Below are 18730 nucleotides of genomic sequence, written 5' to 3'. Positions count from 1 at the left end.
GGTGGAAGCGTTTAGTATTCGTGAGGCTCTCAGTTGGCTTAAAGGACTGAATCTTGGGAATGTTGATGTAGAGACTGATTCTCAGCTTACTGTTCATGTTTTATGTTCTGAATCTTTTACTTCGTCTTTTGGGTTTATTTTAGATGATATTAAGCAAATTTAAGGAAATTGCGTCTCAAATTCCCGATGTAATTTTTGTTTTTGCTAGGCGATCTGTGAATCTGCCCATGCTGTTGCGCGGGAAGTCGTTTCTATATCAAATTGCGGGGAGTGGTTGGACTTCCCTCGTGCTTTTCTTGTTAATGTTCTTTCCGCTGATTCAATGAATTAAGGGTGTATTTGGTTGATGGGTTTTGCACATAGGAATGAGTATGAAAGTGATTGTTATTGTTTGGTTTATAGGTTTTTAGAACACTACTATGGGTTTCGAATACCCCATCAATTGAAAAATTTATATCCAAATAAAATAAGGGTTTCATTCCCTTATTCATTCTCAAGCACTACTATTAGTAACCATTCCCACTCCACCCTATTACCAAACATGTTAAATACTTTTATCAAAACCCATTACCATTATCAAGTATTTGATATTCTGATTCTCATGTGCGAACCAAACACACCCTAAGTTTTTCCTTAAAAAAAAAAAAAAAAACCAGCACCATACACTTCAAATCAGTCCTTAAAACTTGTTCAACATAACTGATTTTTGTTAGATAAAATTACTGTAGGACCAGGCTGACTCTGTTCCAGAAGGCTGCTGAGAATAAATATACGGACCAATCAAGACTAAGAAAATAATAGTTAAGTTTTAAGTTTTGTCAAATAATATAGCCAACATAATAAGGGTATAAATGTGTATCATTTGTACACTTACACATTTCAAATTATCTTAAACAAAACAAAAAAAAAATGATTTACCTTTAAACTGAATAATTGTGATGTAGTTCAGAGATATTACTGGATAGTTTCCGCTAGCTTTAATTTCTTGGGTTATTTAAATACCACCTTTGTAAACAAATCCGATCCTTCTCAAATAGTTAATATGATTGACTTCAAACTGTTTTTTCCATGATATTAATAAATTTTTTTTATTGGAGTTAATACTTCCAAAGGTCCTCATAGTATTAGCGATTTACCAGCTGTGGTCATACAAGTTTAAATGGCCTCTAATGGTCTTCCATATTTTAAAAAATAACCACATGTGGTCCTAATTTTTAAAAAATCCGAGTTTAAAATGACCACGAGACGTCCTAAAAGGACCACAGACGGTTACTTTTTAAAACATGAAAGGCCATTGGAAATCATTTAAAATTCGGATGATCACAATTGGTAAATCGCTAATACTCGAAGAACCATTAGAGGTAACTCTTTTTATTTTTTTTAAACCACTATGGTAACTAAATAATAATAATAATAATAAAAGAATATGATGCCCATAATTCATGCATAAAAAAAAAGATATAACTTTGACTTGGGTTCACAATTATGAAACCTTGAATACAAACTCAAATCAACCTCATTGATGACGTTTTTACTCCAAATTTTTGTGGGCCCAAGCATCCAGGTTATCATTCACTATCCCACTCAATCTCAAAAACTTTTTTTTATTAATTAAATTTTTTTTTCAAGTTTTTTTGTGGATCCGCCAATTTACATAAACCATATTATAATTATTTCTATATTTATTATCATTCTTAAAATTATAATTGTTAATTATTATTATTTATACTTAAATTACACATTGTTAAAATGTAATCTAATTAATAATTTTAATTAGTTGCTCTAATCTCATGAGCACAAGTGGGTACATGGGGAGAGCCGGAGAGGTCAGATGGTTGGTTGAACACTTGAATTCAAAAATAATTACATGCAGTGGGTTTCAGTGCTCGGATCAGGCAAGGCCATGTGATTAATTTAGTTTCTGAGCCGGTGGCACCCAGCCACGGAACCAGTACCACGGCCCTCATTCTCACTCAACGGCTGTAGCTAATTTTTTTTTTTTTTGAAAAGCTGTAGCTAATTTAATTAACCACAATTTTTATAATAATTACTTGTTAATTAATAGTTAATTGTATTAGTAGATAGTCAATAACAGTAGTTTTTTTTTTATTTTTTTATTTTTTATAACTAATAACAGTAGTTGATTGTACTAATTGTTTTGGCAGTGTGGGAACAACCTCTCAAAGTGAGGGGGGTTCCTTGTGCGCAGTGAGCACATGTCTAGCCTCTATGGTTCATGTTCAGTTGAGTTATCATGATTTACATCCTCCCAAATACTCTGTCGGGTCGGGGTGTGAAGCCCTTAGGGTTGGGATTCAGCCTTTTGGAAGAATGATCGAGTTTGTTATTTTATTTAATGAAGTATATTTAAATTTAATAGTAATTCAACACTAAAAATATAAATATGAACAAAAATTAAATAAACATAAATGTCACAATAACTAATAACTATTAAGAGTAAATTAGATTTTTAAAAAGAAAATGTAATCAAAATTGATATAAAAAAATTATTCCCTCCAACTAGCCTTTTCATTTTCAATTTATTAGCATCAATAATTTAAGGGAAAAAAAAACTATTTACCAACTACTTAGACGATTTTACTTGATCAAATAGTTAAAATTGATCAAATAAATTAAAAATTAGCTATTAAGTTGTTTACCAAACATTGTCAAAATTTGTCATTCTTTTGCTAATCCATCCATACAAACATTAGGAATTACATTCTGAATGCTAATTGTTGTTTTTCTGGTTCATGTCGTAGGTGAATGATTTACTCCACATTTCTTACCCTATCAACCTTGAAATTAGATTCGCTCGATTTACATCTGTATAGGTCTTGAAGCAAGTTCATAAAATTAGGATATAGTCCGTCAAAATTGAAAAATCTGTATTTCTAACCATCAATAATTGTTGGTCAAGTTCAAACTCTACATTAAATACAAATCGTACATTCAGTTTGGCAGATTGAAGCATTGAAGTTTTGAAAGAATAGTGAGTAAGATTTGGTTTGATCACTCCGTACACACTGACCTGCAAGGCTACAATTATGAGACCTGCGATGAACGATACCAATAACAAAGAAACTACGTACGACAAGTCGACAACACATTAATGCAATTTATGAACCATGCAATTTATAGCATTTTATTAAATGAAACAAAGGATAACGGCGTGTGTATATATACAAATTTTAAGTTGCCGGGGAAGTCAAATATAATTTTAGCTACTATTAAGATTTTATTAAAGAATATATTTTGAGTTACCAGAAATAGCGCAAATCGATTTTGTGATCATAGTTAGTGAAGGACTACAAGGAAGTAAATAAATATATATTGTCCATGACTGGTTTAAACTAAGAAAACCATTAGATAGCTCTCAGGTAGAGTTGAACTTGAAACCTTACGATTTTCAAGTCAAATATCTGACCAATTTGGATTCAGAAAATATACCATTACTCATTTTAGTTGTCTTAATTTCCAGGTCACATGTTTCTTCAGCTAATATATATATATACTATGATTGTTCTTTAACTTATTCGAAGTGGTCTTGGTTTCCACTTTCCAGAAAAGAAATAATTCTGATCTAGAGGAATATTCAGTAGTTAAAATGGAGCTTTCCAATTTAGACGAAAAATGGTACCTGAAGTTCGATAAATTCAAAAATGTCGTAAAGCTCTTCCGCGTTATGGAGCTCTGCTTCGGCCTTGTTTTTCTCTCGTGGACATCTGCTCGCTTGCCTTCTGCACTCAAAATCTCCGGCTACTATTTCCGGCAGGTAGTGACGATGATGATCAGTCCGCTCTTTATTTTCATCGTCAGCAACTTCATCGTCGTCACTCTGCTGCTCAATTCCAGGCTAGTATATCCGAACACTACCTCCAATGACGACGACGAGACTAAACTCTGCAAATCACTCACGGAGAGCAGCGTCCATTGCGGGAAATTATCCGAGATTTTCGCTCCGGTACCGGTGCCGGACGAGATCGTGTTCCAGGACAAACAGACAATTTCCGAAGTGATCGCTAATCGCGAAAGCGACAGAGAGATCGAAACGGCGGTTACAGATGTAAAATGCTGTTCGGAACAGGAAGCTTCTCCGGTGAGAATTCAAGCAGAGAATTCGAAAGATGCAGTTGAATCGGAGTCCCCGCCAACGGCGGAGATAGAAAATTACCAGACACCTTCAAATCCAGACGATGCTAGGGCGGAAACGGTTGATGAACTTACCAATGAGGAGTTGGCGCCAACGGAGAAACGAAATTTCCGGAGACTTTCAAATCCAGACGACGCTAAGGAGGAAACAGTTGATGAACTGACCAATGAGGAGTTCCAGCGAGCCATTGAGGCCTTCATTGCTAAACAGATAAAGTTCCATCGGGAAGAGACATACACATTGACTGCGTGTAATATTCCTTCATAGCCAAGCTTGAATAATACGCAGTAGCTAGGTTTTTCGTATGAATTTCTGTTTTTAATTTTTTTTTTTCAATTTTTTGTGAGGAGAAACTCATACCAGATTTTTAAAAAAAAAAAAACTTGGACTAGCCTAAGGTGTTGAAAATGAACAGTTGACTTATTGATTTTTAGTGTTTTTTAAAGACTAATTAAAAAAAAATTGAAGACCAGGAAATATTAAAATAATGATAAAAGCATAGTGTTTGCTTACATCAAACAAGACAATAAGGAAAAGGCAAACTATGTTAGGAAAACTAGGAGAGGGCGGCGAACAACCCAAAGAATTTTATTTTTGTTAGTCGTTGATTTTTAAGGAGAGATGCAGGTAGAGGATTATATATATATGCATGTTTGGTAGATGCAAATTAAATGTCAAAACTTGGAACCATTCAATTATATATATTCTTGGCCGCCAGCTTAGCTTGTTATTTCCAGATAAATCCTAGATAGATCAGAAGAATTGAAACTTCAAAAAAGATCTATCATATCATCAAAGCAGTGGTTTTATCGATCGATCGAGTTCATTATTTGTAATAATGGTGCAGAAGACTGTATTGAAGGTTGATATTTCATGTGAGAAATGCAAGAAGAAGCTCCTCAAGGCTGTCTCTGGAGTTGAAGGTATATATATATAGTACGTATTATACTCAATAATTTTCACCGGCCTGGCTGGCCTCTTTAATTCCTGTTATAATACTCTCAATTTTCTTTATTTGTGTTTAATTGTGGTAAGTAGGGGTTGATAAAATTGAGATTGATGAAGCAAAAGGGAGTTTGAGTGTAACAGGAAGTTGTGATCCTTATGAGATAATTGTGAAAATAAAAAAGACTGGCAAATTTATGGAGGTGGTGAGTATTGGGCCTCCGCCGGCTCCTCCAAAACAAGATGCCCCGAAAAAAGCCGGAGAGAAGAAGCCGGAAGGAAAGAAGGCTGAAGAAAAGAAGAATGGCGATGAGCAAATATATCCGGGTTATATATATTTTCCTCCACCACCACTCTATTATCCTCCACTTGAACATGTAACCCAACCACAAGATTCCACCCCACTATGTAATATATTGTGACTTTATTTTTTTTTTGTTTAAAAGGTTGGATTATTATATTGGAAAACAAATTTAGTATTTATATATTTATCAATTTCAAACTATTAGCATCTCCTCACAACATTTGATATAACATTTAGAAAAACTATAGATTTAAAAGTCATGAGTTCTAATATCCTCCTCACTCAATTTTTTTTCCAAAAAAAAAAAAAGAAATTACGATCCATATATTGTGTGTGGCTCCTCAAAAAAGTAACATGCTCGCATATATGAAGGGCGTGTATGTTGAACATCATATATATAAAAATAGAGATAATTCCAACAAAGGTCATCTGACTATAGTAATTTTCTATATTTAGTCGTTGTCTTTTAATTTGGACAAATTTGACACTTGACTATCAAAATCTTTCCATCATTGGTCCTTACGTCACCTCAGTGTTATTTATATGTCAATTTTAGGGGTAAAATCGTCTTTTCATTGCCTACGTTGTCTTCTCAGGCCAGTCGGTCCAAGCTCCTGAAACATGTCATTCTCGCAAACATAGGCATTTTTTACAATAAATTGCTTTGATTATAAAGAAGATAAACTTTATTTGTTGAAATTAAATAAACCTTATCATCCCCAAAGATTTCACCATACGAGTTTCAAGTAGTCAAATCCTTCTTGTTTGAAGGTTGAGGGCTTAGACTTTGATCATTAATCAAAATTCATTGCAAAAAGGTTCAAAGTTTCAAAATGTAGCTTTTATAGGCAACTTTACATGCTAGGTAGGCTCTTCAAAACTTTACAAAGTATAGCTTTTATTATAAAATCGTGAGAAACTATTCAACAAGTGGCTGTAGTTTAGTGGTAAGAATTCCACGTTATGGCCGTGGAGACCTGGGCTCGAATCCCAGCAGCCACATGCATTCATGTGTTTTTATGCTAATGCTTGCTAGAGGAAGAAAAAGTGGCCGAGGGTTGTACAAGAGAAGAATAGTGCCATCTAGGCTTATCCTTCCCTTATCTCCTCTTCTTTTCAATTGGGTTTCAAGATATTAGTCTATATTAGAAAGGTGTTGGCTAAAGTAGCCAATAATTTTTTGAAATTATAAAAAGTTAATTAATTAAGTTAAATAATTAACAGTGATTAAATAAATAAAAATTAGTTGATAAGCTAAGTATTTTACCAAATAGGGTCTATATCTTCTTCTTTACAAGTCTACAACTAATTAGGTTTCAATGAGCCATTTCTCCATAACCACAACACAATTCAAATAGTTTAGAGTAATTTAACTGGGTGCAAACATGTGATCATCCATTTAACATGATAATAAAAATACCATCACACTACATAGTAATTGATATAATCAAATATTTGTTATTTGTATAAGTTTGCACAATTTACGTACTAATAAAATAAAATTACTTAATAAAAATTAATTTATAATTTATTACATTATGTGTCTGAAATTAATATATTAGACATATGTAGTTAGCATATTACGAGACGTTTGGTTGGAGGGAGAGAATTAAGTGGGAAAATAATTGTAACTTCATGAGAGATGAATAATGTGAGAATAAAGTGATAATTTAAATTTCAATGTTTGATTTGCATAAATAGAATTACTGGGAATTTCAATTCCAATGTTTTTTTTTTTAAGGATTCCAATGTTTTTTTGAATAGTACTGACTCTATTACAATGTAGTATCTGTTCATAACTACTTTCATGGGGATTGAAAATGAATAAGTATTATAAAGTCCAAAATGCGCATACTTATTATTATTATTATTATAAATTTTAAATGACTAAATTCAAATTTTGCTTTTGAAAATTTATGTAACACGCTGTAAAAAAATTTTAAAATTGCATAACGAAAACAATAAAATAAATAAGAGAGTTTTGATAAAACATATTTAATTGAGGTTGACCTACTGATTGACATTTTGGATTGAGAGTAGAAGAACAAGATACGTTATAATCGAAAGAGAGAGGTCAAACGTCAATTTTATGATAAAAAAGAAGGGGTAATTTTGTCTAAAAGAAACGGGCCTATTATCCAATTGAAAAATAAAGCCCAACAGACTCGGCATCACCGGCCCAACTGCACTGCACTTTAAGATCGAGGAGAGCTGAAGCTTGAAGAGATCTCACTTGCTGAAGACGAAAACTCCTGCGTCTCTTTCTGCCCCCAAATTCTCTCTCGCTCGATCGATCTAATCGCCATGACGAAGCAGCACGCTAACTGGTCTCCTTACGACAACAATGGAGGGTAATATTTGCTTTTATATCTTCGGTTTAATTTTCTCCCTAGTATTGGGCACAGTGCCCTAAAATTGAACAATTTGTGCAGAACATGCGTGGCGGTAGCAGGTGCGGATTACTGCGTAATCGCGGCAGATACTCGGATGTCCACGGGCTACAATATTCTCACTCGCGATTACTCCAAAATCATTAAACTGTAAACAGTTTCCTTTATTTTTATTTTTATTCTAGCCGGTTCTTTTCCTTTTTGTGATCTTATTATTCTCTAATAATCTCTTTGGTGAATTAAATTTTTGTTTGGAATCATGCTAAAAAATTGTGTGTTTCTATCGGAAGGTAGAGGTTGTATTCAGTATATTAGAATTCGGTGCTTATAATCCCATAATAAACAAAAGGTTTTGGTGTCAATTTCACCTTGTAATGCTTATAATATAATGCTTGCTTTACTAGTTATGTTTTTGGGAAAGCCCCTTGGTGATAGTATTATTATTCATTTTTTATTCAATAGATGAGAGCAGTTTTTGGCAAAATATCATCTTTAAGTGAAATGGTAATACATTGAAGGTGATATCCACTTCAAGCTAAAGGCTTTCCAATTTCGTTCCTTCCAATTTTAGCCTAGGTGTCTTTCCATGTTGTGACTATTGGTTGTATTATTTGTTTGAAGGCCTTTAATTCTCATTTTTCTTTGGAATTTTTAATTGTTCTGGTGTGGGTTCAAAAGGGAGCCTTGCTGTGCTATTTTAAGTTGTCAACTTGCTGTTTAGTGCAAGATGTTATCAGGCAAATTGGTTGTTGGCAGCCTGCTTTTCAAGCTGTCAATATGCATAGGACTCTGCCTTATAATCCTAGCAAAGGGTGAAACTGCTCAGCCTTGAAAAATACTAGGAAAGCAATAACTATGGAGGACTTCTTTACAAAGAAAACCGTATTCTAAGAACAATCCCAAAAGCTAGGCACACCCACATTATCAATCCAAGATAAATGTTGTGCCTCCCGATGGAAGTCCACAGGCAAGAACTAAGACTTTGCGTAATCTGGTGGCCCCTTGTTTGGCCAGAACTCTATTACCCTCCCCAGTTGTGTGCGTAATCGTACAAGAGGAAAAATTAGCCATGAATCCCATAATTGCACAAGCAAGTACTCGTAGTTTCCTGGGCATACCTGCTTATTGGTCAATAAATATCAAGGAGGCAAGAAGATGATTTTGGTATCTGTTTCACCTATGAGGGTTATCCATGGCAGCCAATTACATCAATAGATACCATCTAATACTGCCTGAATTCTTCCTTTGCACTTGATATAGTGTTCTAGTGCCTTACGATACCGTCACAGTGAGAAACCATAGGACTACAAAAATCTCACTCTCTGCCGTTTAGCTCAGTGGTGCTCAAGTGAGAGTCATTCATCTGACAGTGCTATTCATTGAACAGCTCACAGTCCCTAAATGGGATAGGGAATATCTTTGCCCATCTGGAAGCTCCCCATCAATGGAAAATCCATTGGAAACAAATTTAACAACTAAATTGAGTTAGATAAAATTAAATTGTAACTAAAAGGTACCCCTTGTAAGTTGTACCTGTAATCACTTGGAGCATTGTTGGATGTAGGAACCAAGTCAGTGGATGAAATTTATGTAATATATAAGCATTGGACATTTTCTTAATTATACCTCATTACATGACATTAGATAATTTTTTTCATTAGTTTTGTTGATTAATTAGTAAAATATTCTCTTAACTATATTTTTGTACTTACTGATGCAGTGCAGATAAATGTGTGATGGCGTCTTCTGGGTTTCAGGCTGATGTGAGAGCTTTGCAAAAGCTTTTGGCAGCCAGGCATTTGGTAAGCTGTTGAGACATTCTAAATATGATTTTTGTAGCTATCATTATTCTCCCAATAGAAAAATGGGATATCTTCCACATTATTTCTCTCTCAATTCTCACGATCTGGTATCTCCATGGTGGATTTCCTAATGTAATCTGTTATGTCATGAAGCTGGATCTAATCAGCTGTATAAGGATATTTCCTTTTACTAGTGAAACTTGTATGAGATACCACATATGCTGTATAGCGGAGGCCGATTGTTTACAACTATCATTTATTAGCTTATGTTTTTGTGTTTGAGGCATAAAACCCAAAATATGTTGTTGACAATTTGCTCTTTGTTATTCAAAATAGATCTATCAACACCAACACAACAAGCAGATGAGCTGCCCAGGGATGGCTCAGTTACTTTCAAACACCTTGTACTACAAACGGTTTTTCCCTTACTACTCTTTCAATGTTGTAGGGGGCCTTGATAGCGAAGGTAACACATTGCCGTCCAGCTTGAGCTTTACTGTCTGTCTAGATTAGGAGATAATGACCTTTTATTTTTGTCCACCTCCTTTCTTTTCTTGAAATCTTTCAGGCAAAGGGTGTGTTTTCACATATGATGCTGTTGGATCATATGAGAGGGTTGGTTACAGTTCTCAAGGTTCGGGTTCTACGTTGATCACGCCTTTCTTGGATAACCAGCTGAAGTCTCCTAGCCCACTGTTGTTACCTGCCGTGGTATGGAATTTACTTCATTGGCATGACTTCTTTAGAAATAATGTTTAAGGTTTGATATCTAATAAAGATTCCATTGCTTGCCCAGGATGCTGTTACTCCACTTTCTGAGAATGAAGCAATCGATTTAGTGAAGACATGTTTTGCATCAGCAACTGAGAGGGATATATACACTGTAAGCCTCTTTGTTTCTTTGTTGTCTCCATGTTTTAGTATTTTCTGTGTTTGGTGTTCTAAGAAATATTCACACAAAAATATTACAAACCAACACTGCCTCTATAACTATAAATTAACCTTACTACAAATAATGTCAGGTTGTATATTTTATTTTTTGTGAAAATGGCTGAGAATCCCTTTAGTTTCTCCACTATAATTTGAATTTCTTAGAAATGGTACTACAAGTAAAGAGTGTAAGTAAGTGAATGGTGGCTCTGACAATATATGGACAGGCTAGTTGGATGAAGATGTGGGTGTTTGTTGTGCCTTTATGGCCTGTTTGGTAGGCTGTAGTTGAATTACAACCTAATTCTTTGGTAGCAGAAATTACATTGTTTGGTTGGAGGGAATTGCAATTCCCTCCAATTGAATTCCAATTCAGCGTAGAAAGGAAAGCAAAAAAAAGAAGAAAATGATTTTTTTGCCCTTTATTATTATTATTATTATTATTATTACACAAGACATTTTAGTCTTTATATCACTCCTCTTTCCATTCTCAATAATTCTATTCCTCCCCCCTCCATCTGATGTAAAAAAAAAAAAATTATATTCCTCCCTACCAAACAAGGTAATTTGAATTCATACTTTATTTTTACCATATTCTTTCCCCATGGAATTACAATTCATTTCCCCCTTAATTCCCTCCTCCCAACCAAAACCCCTTGTTAGTTCACCCTTTTTGTGTTGTTTTATTTATGACAAATGGAATAACTTTATGAAGATTGAATCCCAGTGGAAAGATAAAACAAATGATTTTTATTATATTTGAACTTCAAAGAATATAAGGGGGCGTTTGGTTCATGGAATGTTAGATTACCTTAGGGAATGTTAGATTGCTGAGAATGTTAGATTACTGGGTTTGGTTTTAAAACTAAGATATGTAAATAAGACAACGGTAATAAGATAAATTGATTAAAATGTCTAAAGCCCAACACTAGTAATAAGACGGGGGAATGTGAGATTACCTAAGAAATTAGAGGGTATCTCACATTCCCTTCAAATAGCTAAAAACTTAATGTGGAGGTTATCTGACATTCCCTGGGAAAGTTACATAACCTGAACCAAACATGGAATCTTATATTACCAAGCAAATATAACCTTGGTTATCTTATATAACCTGAACCAAACGCCCCCTAAGATTATTCCGCTATTCCTACCTACACATCTCTGGACAATTTTTCTTACTAACCTGTAACCCGGAGCCAATCTAAGTGCTGCTTAGGTTTGAACACTTAGCTATGATATCCATACTTGGGAAAGTTTATTGAATGACTTAAAAATTGTTTTCTATTTAACAGAGGGTGAAGTTTCCATCGTTTTTGGCAGTTTATTGCATTAAATCATGTTTGTATTGTCCTTGATCATGTTATATTTGTCCTGCAGGGTGACAGGTTGGAGATAGTCATAATGAACTCCGAAGGTATCCGTCGTGAAGAAATGGAGCTTAGGAAAGATTGATCACCCTGCACCCACCACCTTGTGTTACTAGTTCTTGTTGGTTGTAGACACTGAATCTTCCTTCCAATCGCACTCTATGTATTTCCGTTTTGAATTATGTAATTTGAATTGCATTTGTTACCAACTAAAAACGGTAATAGACTATGGAGAGCTGGTTTGTCAAACCTCTTTTCTCTTACTAAGGGCCCAACGAGCAGGAGAAGAAGTTGAGTTAAAAGTGTTAGAAGTACTCATTCAAGTGATTTTTCTATGAGTAATTCTTGTGTGAGATTGTTTAAAATGAGATGCCTAAAGTATTACAGACGGTCTGATTAACTAATCACTATCAATATCCCTTAAATTATGGGGTTGCTCAAGAAATTATTTCCTATAACAAGTGGATGTGAAATTCTTACATAATTTTTACTTGTTAGTAATCTTTTCCACAGATATATAAATAAATTTGAATATTTATGAATTAATTTTTTTAAGTGGTAAAAGAAAATCTGTAGTCACAGATAGATGAACATCTTGATTGGTTGCCCTAAATCTAGAATCTAAATAATTTGATCTGATATCGTTTCGAGAATTAAACATTTGCTTTGAATTATGGTCAGGAATTTCGTGTGTTTTGGTGGATAGGTAGAGGGTTGCATTCACTATATTCAAATTCAAATTATTCAAGACGTAAATCATGATAACACTTAGCTGAATACATAAGCCACTTTGAGAGTCTCGATCCCAAATTATTGGGTGTCTACCGAAGAATTACTGTATTCGGTGTGTACAGAAGAATTAGTTTACTAGCAAAGAAAACAAAGTTGAATTACCAGAAAGAGGATAACGAAAAATGGGTACGGAGCAAAATGCTAGTAGTTCCCTGCAAGTTTTCTGCATTGGAACGGCCGATACGAAGCTTGAGGAGCTCCGATTCCTCTCCGAAGCTGTCCGATCCAGTCTCAGTAGCTTCTCCAGTAACTCTTCAACCAAGGTCCATTGCTTACCGCTCCCTTCTCTAATTTTTGTTTCTTCTCCCGAATCTCATGCCTTTCTCAACTTCAACTTCTTCTGCTCCATGTTTGTTTAAACATTCCTAATATATCGACGCTTCAATCGAAGATCCATCGCCTGAATGAGTTTCCACAATGCACCAGAATTAGTGAAGTACTGCACTGTGTGTGTGTGTGTGTTTTATTTTATTTTATTTTGTAAAGTAAAATACTAAGTAATGAAAATAAGAGAAAATTTCCTGTATTTGGTCACAAACTTTTGATCTGTCTGCATGATAACATACAGGTGGATGTCACAGTGGTGGATGTCTCAACCAGTAGTCAGAAGGAGGCTGATAGCTGTGGAGATTTTAATTTTGTATCAAGAAAGGATGTTCTTTCCTTCTATTCTGGGACAGGGGAAAAACACTCTGTTCAGCTTCCGGATGATAGGGGCAAAGCTATTGCAATCATGAATAAAGGGCTTGAGAATTTCCTCAATAAAGTTCATAGTGATAAGGTTCTTGCTGGAGTTGTTGGCCTAGGAGGCAGTGGAGGGACGTCTTTGTTGTCATCTGCTTTCCGCTCTCTTCCGATTGGAATCCCCAAACTGATCGTGTCGACTGTGGCTAGTGGTCAAACGGAGCACTATGTTGGAGCATCAGACTTGGTATTGTTTCCTTCAGTAGTGGATGTTTGTGGGATTAACAGTGTTAGCAGGGTTGTTCTATCCAATGCTGGTGCAGCATTTGCTGGTATGGTGGTTGCAAGACTCCAGAGCTCCAAGCAATCCCCTACTGTTGATGATAAGGTTACTGTTGGGATTACAATGTTTGGGGTTACTACGCCATGTGTTAATGCAGTTAAAGAAAGATTGACTAAGGAAGGATATGAGACCTTGGTTTTTCATGCAACTGGAGTTGGTGGTAAGGCCATGGAGGATCTGGTTAAAGGAGGATTTATACAGGTATTTTCACCCTACACTGTGATTCTCTCTCTCTCTCTCGTTTTTGTTTCTTTTGTTTTTAGTTCCTATTTGACTTGTGTAGTGCAGAACAATGACTTTGATGTGTTAAACTTGAAAACTAATAGGCTATTGCATTTCAATGATATTTATGAATCTTCCTGTGCTGCTTCATAAGTGCTCTTTATCACTAGAAAGTCAATGGCTTTCAATAGATAACAACCTTTTTTTTTTTTTCCTTCTATCTTCATCCTAGGGTGTATTGGACATCACTACGACTGAAGTTGCAGATTACCTTGTTGGAGGTGTTATGGCGTGTGATAGTTCTCGCTTTGATGCAATATTAGAGAAGAAGGTTCCTTTAGTTCTAAGTGTGGGAGCCTTGGATATGGTAAATTTTGGTCCCAAAAGTTCCATACCTTCTGATTTTCAGCAAAGGAAGATTCATGTGCATAATGAGCAGGTAATGGCATTGTCTCACAAAAGTCAGCACCCTCCGCTGTTTTTCTTCATTATAAAGTTCTAGTCAATTCATTTAGAATATTTCTGGAACTCCCATCTACCAAGATAAATAAGTTTGTGGGTGCTAAGTGGCCCTTGTGATCAGTATAGCCTTTTACTTATAATTGCAATTAGAAGGTAGCTACATATTCTCAACTCTCAAGGGATTTTCATCTCAAAATGACTACCTAGTTAGAATATATCTGGCAGCACAGTAAAGTATGTGTGTGTGTGTGTGTGGGTGTGTGTGTGTGTGTGTGTTTTTTTTTTTTTTTTTTTTTTTTGAAGTATACTGTTTTGGATGAATTAACTTGTTTACTAAAAGAGATGATTAGTTGAATTGTGCCTCTTGAATTCACTGAATGCATTATTTTCCCAGGTTTCTCTTATGCGAACTACTGCAGATGAAAATAAGAAATTTGCTGCATTTATAGCGGAGAAGTTGAATAAATCATCATCTAAGGTATGTGTTTGCTTGCCAGAGAAAGGTATCTCTTCTTTGGATGCCCCAGGGAAAGCATTTTATGATCCTGAGGCAAGTGGATGCCTTGTTAAAGAGCTACAAAGGCTTATTCAGATTAATGAAGACCGTCAGGTACCCATCCCACTGAGTCATTTAGTATTGGCAGTCTCCAACCCTCTTTCTGTTGGTAACTTATTTCCAGGATTCTACCTCTATGGCCACTTACACTGAGTTGATTTTTCTTTGTATTGGTAGGTTAAAAGTTTTCCTTATCATATTAATGACCTGGAGTTTGCAAATGCATTGGTTGATTCCTTCTTAGATATATGTTCAAAACCTAAAGCTGTAGATACTCACCAAGCTAGCAATGAATCCATCGAAGAAGATAATCAGACAAAGCTCCCAAGCGGTGAAAGTCTTCATTCATGCCCAAGTGACTTCCCTGATGCAAAACCAGGTAATTTTCATTCCTTATGTTTTCAATTATTAGCATTTTATATTTAAAAAGAAGGGTTCCTTCATCAGCTGATATAGGAAAGAAAAACACAGAGGAGAACTGGGGACGGTGCTCTAATCTGTGTTTCAGACTTTCAGTGTCTCTCTGGTTGTTTAGGATGTACCCCTCTTCTTGTTGCAATTTGTTTTCATCTTTTTTTCCCTAATATTTCCCTATAAATAAACCCTTTCACTTTCATATGACTAGCTTTCATCTATATCTTCCATACAGTCAAAATGTTTGGTAATTATAATCAATTGAATACCAACGATCGGGGTTGGGCGATGGGAGAACAACTAATTAGGTCCATGATTCAGTACAATCAAATGGTTGTTGGAATGCGATGGAGTTTTTCTGACCGAAGAAAAAAGAGAAGGTATTTTGATAGGGATCATGATGCGGGACACACTCGCCTAGTTAATGATTACTTTTCTGATGATCCGATATATCCAGAAGATATGTTTCGAAGACGATTTCGGATGCGAAAACAGTTAGTCCTGCGTATAGTGGATGCCTTGCAAAGTCGGTCTGATTATTTTCAACAAAAAGCCAACGCATCCAACAAAAAAGGTTTATCACCACTTCAGAAATGCACTTCAGCTATTTATCAATTAGCATATGGATCACCTGCCGACCCAATGGATGAATACCTATGCATGGGTGAATCAACTGCCATTGAGTGTGTAATCAACTTTTGTCGGTGTGTCATTGAAGTTTTTGGAGGCGAATACTTGAGAAGACCGAGCGCAACTGACATCAAGCGCTTGCTTCACATGCATGAACAGAGGCACGGCTTCCCAGGGATGTTGGGGAGTCTTGATTGCATGCATTGGGAATGGAAAAATTGCCCAGCAGCTTGGAAGGGCCAGTTTACACGAGGTGATAATGGAGTTCCAACAATTGTACTTGAAGCAGTCGTGTCTGCAGATTTATGGATATGGCATTCATTTTTCGGCGTCGCAGGATCACATAACGATATCAGTGTGCTTAATGAGTCACCTTTATTTAATGTTGTCTTGCAAGGAAATGCACCGGATGGTTATTTTACTGTAAACAACAGACAATATACAAAAGGGTACTTTCTTACAGACAGCATCTATCCGAAATGGTCAACGTTCGTGAAGAGTTTTTTGTGCCCAGTGGACCCGAAGAAAAAGAAGTTTAAGGAAAGACAAGAGGCGACAAGAAAGGATGTCGAGCGGGCATTTGAGGTTCTTCAATCTCGTTGGGGAATGATTAGAGGTCCAGGGCGTTTGTCGTATAGGGAAAACTTGAAAGAAATAATATATACTTGCATTATTTTGCATAACATGATTGTTGAGGATGAAGGAGATGCCATAGCCAATTGGGTGGATGATATGGGTGGTGCGCTAGCACCAGCGTCTCAAGGCTCAACCCAAGAATTTCAAGAATACCTTCATAGATATTCCAATTTATGTGATTCTCAAGTACATCATCAACTTCGGGCTGACTTGGTTGAACACATATGGGCAAATAATTAATTTAAATTTTATTTTAGAGATGTAAATGCTTATTTATGTGATATTATAGTAAATTTTGACAGGGAGATAGTGTATTGGAGATAGATGAGATACTGTGTGTTGATGTGGAGTGAGTGGACCTCACAAATATGCACATACATTGTACTGTAGATGCCCTTAGGTTCTCTGATGCATTCTACCCAGTGTTATTGCGAGTATGATGGAAAACTTTGAGCGAGATATGGATTTACCAACATTGGCAATATGGTGTTTGTTTTTGTTTGGCTATAGACCTGAAACTCAATTTAACCTTTCTAAACAGAGACCTTGCAGAGAACACGAATGATACTACAGCAACTGAAATATCAAATTAGCAAGGGAAAACCTATCATTGGGGCTGGTGCTGGAACAGGCATTTCGGCGAAATTTGAGGAGGCTGGTGGTGTGGATATGATTATTGTGTACAACTCGGGGCGGTTTCGGATGGCAGGTAGAGGATCCTTAGCTGGTTTATTGCCCTTTGCTGATGCAAATGCCATTGTACTTGAGATGGCCAATGAAGTGCTACCTGTAAGGGAAAATTGTTTGCTTGTCTATTTGCATAACCACAAAGTTTAAATGTACGCTATGCTAGTATGCTATAGTATCTTCATGATGATGTTTGTTGGCTTCTTTGAATTCTGAAATGCTCAGGTTGTGAAAAAGGTGCCAGTTTTGGCTGGAGTTTGCGCCACTGATCCATTCCGCAGGATGGATTACTTCCTGAAGCAGTTGGAATCTGTTGGATTCTTCGGGGTGCAAAACTTTCCTACTGTTGGATTATTTGATGGAAATTTTAGGCAAAACCTAGAAGAGACTGGAATGGGCTATGGGTATGTTCTATTACTGCATCTCTTAAATACTGATATGATCTATACACTCTTCCTTTGAAAAAAAAAAAAGAGCATGCTTATAATCTGTTGCAACTGAACTAATCTTTGTATCCTTCTTACTACAAACTAACAAAGACAACGATCATCTATTTGAATATTTAGTTTGGAGGTTGAGATGATTGAGAAAGCTCATAAAATGGGTCTCTTGACGACTCCGTATGCATTCAATCCAAATGAAGCCTTGCAAATGGCGAAAGCTGGTGCTGACGTCATAGTGGCTCATATGGGGCTCACAACATCTGGATCCATTGGTGCTAAAACAGCACTTTCATTGGAGGAAAGTGTGCTTTGTGTACAAGCTATCGCAGATGCTACTCATCGGATTAATCCTGATGCTATCGTTCTTTGCCATGGAGGTATAGTTCGATAAACTCTTCATCACTAGAAAAGGGATTATTAATCATCTAGCAGGAGGAGGCTCCTGAAACATATGATATTTTTTGGATATTCTGATGTAGATAGCAAGATAGACATGACCAAGTTAGTATTGAAGTTTGAATCCATTTTTGACCAATTTACAGGTCCTATATCTGGCCCTGAAGAAGCAGAATATGTACTGAAAAGAACCAAAGGAGTTCATGGATTTTATGGTGCTTCAAGTTTGGAGAGGCTGCCTGTCGAGAAGGCTATAATAGCCACAGTCCAGCAGTATAAATCCATGTCTATGGGGTAAAAAGATAATAACTTTTGATCTTGTTCTTGTGTTGGTTAAAATGTGAGCCTGCCATTTTATCAAGTTGTCAACTTGTTGATTAGTGCAGTGCAGGATGTTATCAAGAAAATTGGTTGTTGGCAGCCTGTTTCTCAAGCTGTCAATTTCCAATTTTCATCCATGTTTACCCCCATAAATGGCTGTGTATTCTTATATTCAGATTGTCTTGAATTGAATTTAAATAAAAAAAAATTATGGGATATCTTTTTTTGTTACTATTATTATTATTATCATTAT

The 18730-nt window shown here is 35.8% G+C and overlaps 4 protein-coding genes and 1 non-coding gene across 7 annotated transcripts; all 5 read left to right on the top strand.

Moving 5' to 3' along the window:
* Positions 1–3607: 3607 nt before the first annotated feature.
* LOC109177563 lies at positions 3608–4420 on the top strand. The gene has a single exon (XM_019326950.1). The coding sequence runs from the start codon at positions 3608–3610 to the stop codon at positions 4418–4420; it is 813 nt and encodes a 270-aa protein (XP_019182495.1).
* A 423-nt stretch (positions 4421–4843) lies between these two features.
* Positions 4844–5542, top strand: LOC109177653 (heavy metal-associated isoprenylated plant protein 2-like). Its single transcript, XM_019327067.1, has 2 exons — positions 4844–5076; positions 5192–5542. Exons 1-2 carry the CDS (start codon positions 4992–4994, stop codon positions 5518–5520), a joined length of 414 nt encoding a protein of 137 aa, XP_019182612.1. The 5' UTR covers positions 4844–4991; the 3' UTR covers positions 5521–5542.
* Positions 5543–6332: 790 nt separating this feature from the next.
* Positions 6333–6404, top strand: TRNAH-AUG. The gene has a single exon. It is a non-coding gene; the product is annotated as a tRNA-His (tRNA).
* Positions 6405–7607: 1203 nt separating this feature from the next.
* Positions 7608–12152, top strand: LOC109177966 (proteasome subunit beta type-1). The gene is made up of 7 exons (XM_019327484.1): positions 7608–7753; positions 7835–7942; positions 9513–9594; positions 9931–10060; positions 10163–10305; positions 10391–10477; positions 11902–12152. Exons 1-7 carry the CDS (start codon positions 7707–7709, stop codon positions 11974–11976), a joined length of 672 nt encoding a protein of 223 aa, XP_019183029.1. The 5' UTR covers positions 7608–7706; the 3' UTR covers positions 11977–12152.
* A 369-nt stretch (positions 12153–12521) lies between these two features.
* LOC109177765 (UPF0261 protein y4oU) lies at positions 12522–18709 on the top strand. Of its 3 annotated transcripts, XM_019327219.1 has the most exons (10): positions 12534–12626; positions 12728–12946; positions 13252–13911; positions 14165–14371; positions 14789–15004; positions 15128–15329; positions 17172–17419; positions 17543–17721; positions 17884–18137; positions 18303–18709. In XM_019327219.1, exons 2-10 carry the CDS (start codon positions 12806–12808, stop codon positions 18452–18454), a joined length of 2259 nt encoding a protein of 752 aa, XP_019182764.1. In that variant the 5' UTR covers positions 12534–12626; positions 12728–12805; the 3' UTR covers positions 18455–18709. The 3 variants fall into 3 exon arrangements, with proteins under 3 accessions (XP_019182763.1, XP_019182762.1, XP_019182764.1); XM_019327218.1 differs by lacking the exons at positions 17172–17419; positions 17543–17721; positions 17884–18137; positions 18303–18709 and adding an exon at positions 15600–17112 and having other exon boundaries at positions 12522–12626; positions 13267–13911; XM_019327217.1 differs by lacking the exons at positions 17172–17419; positions 17543–17721; positions 17884–18137; positions 18303–18709 and adding an exon at positions 15600–17112 and having other exon boundaries at positions 12522–12626.
* The last annotated feature ends 21 nt before the right edge of the window (positions 18710–18730 follow it).

This window comes from Ipomoea nil, unplaced genomic scaffold (assembly GCF_001879475.1).
Source record: "Ipomoea nil cultivar Tokyo-kokei standard unplaced genomic scaffold, Asagao_1.1 scaffold0805, whole genome shotgun sequence".
In the NCBI taxonomy this organism is placed as follows: Eukaryota; Viridiplantae; Streptophyta; class Magnoliopsida; order Solanales; family Convolvulaceae; genus Ipomoea; species Ipomoea nil.
Note: the sequence above shows the minus strand (reverse complement) of the source record. Positions and strands in the feature narration are given on the sequence as shown.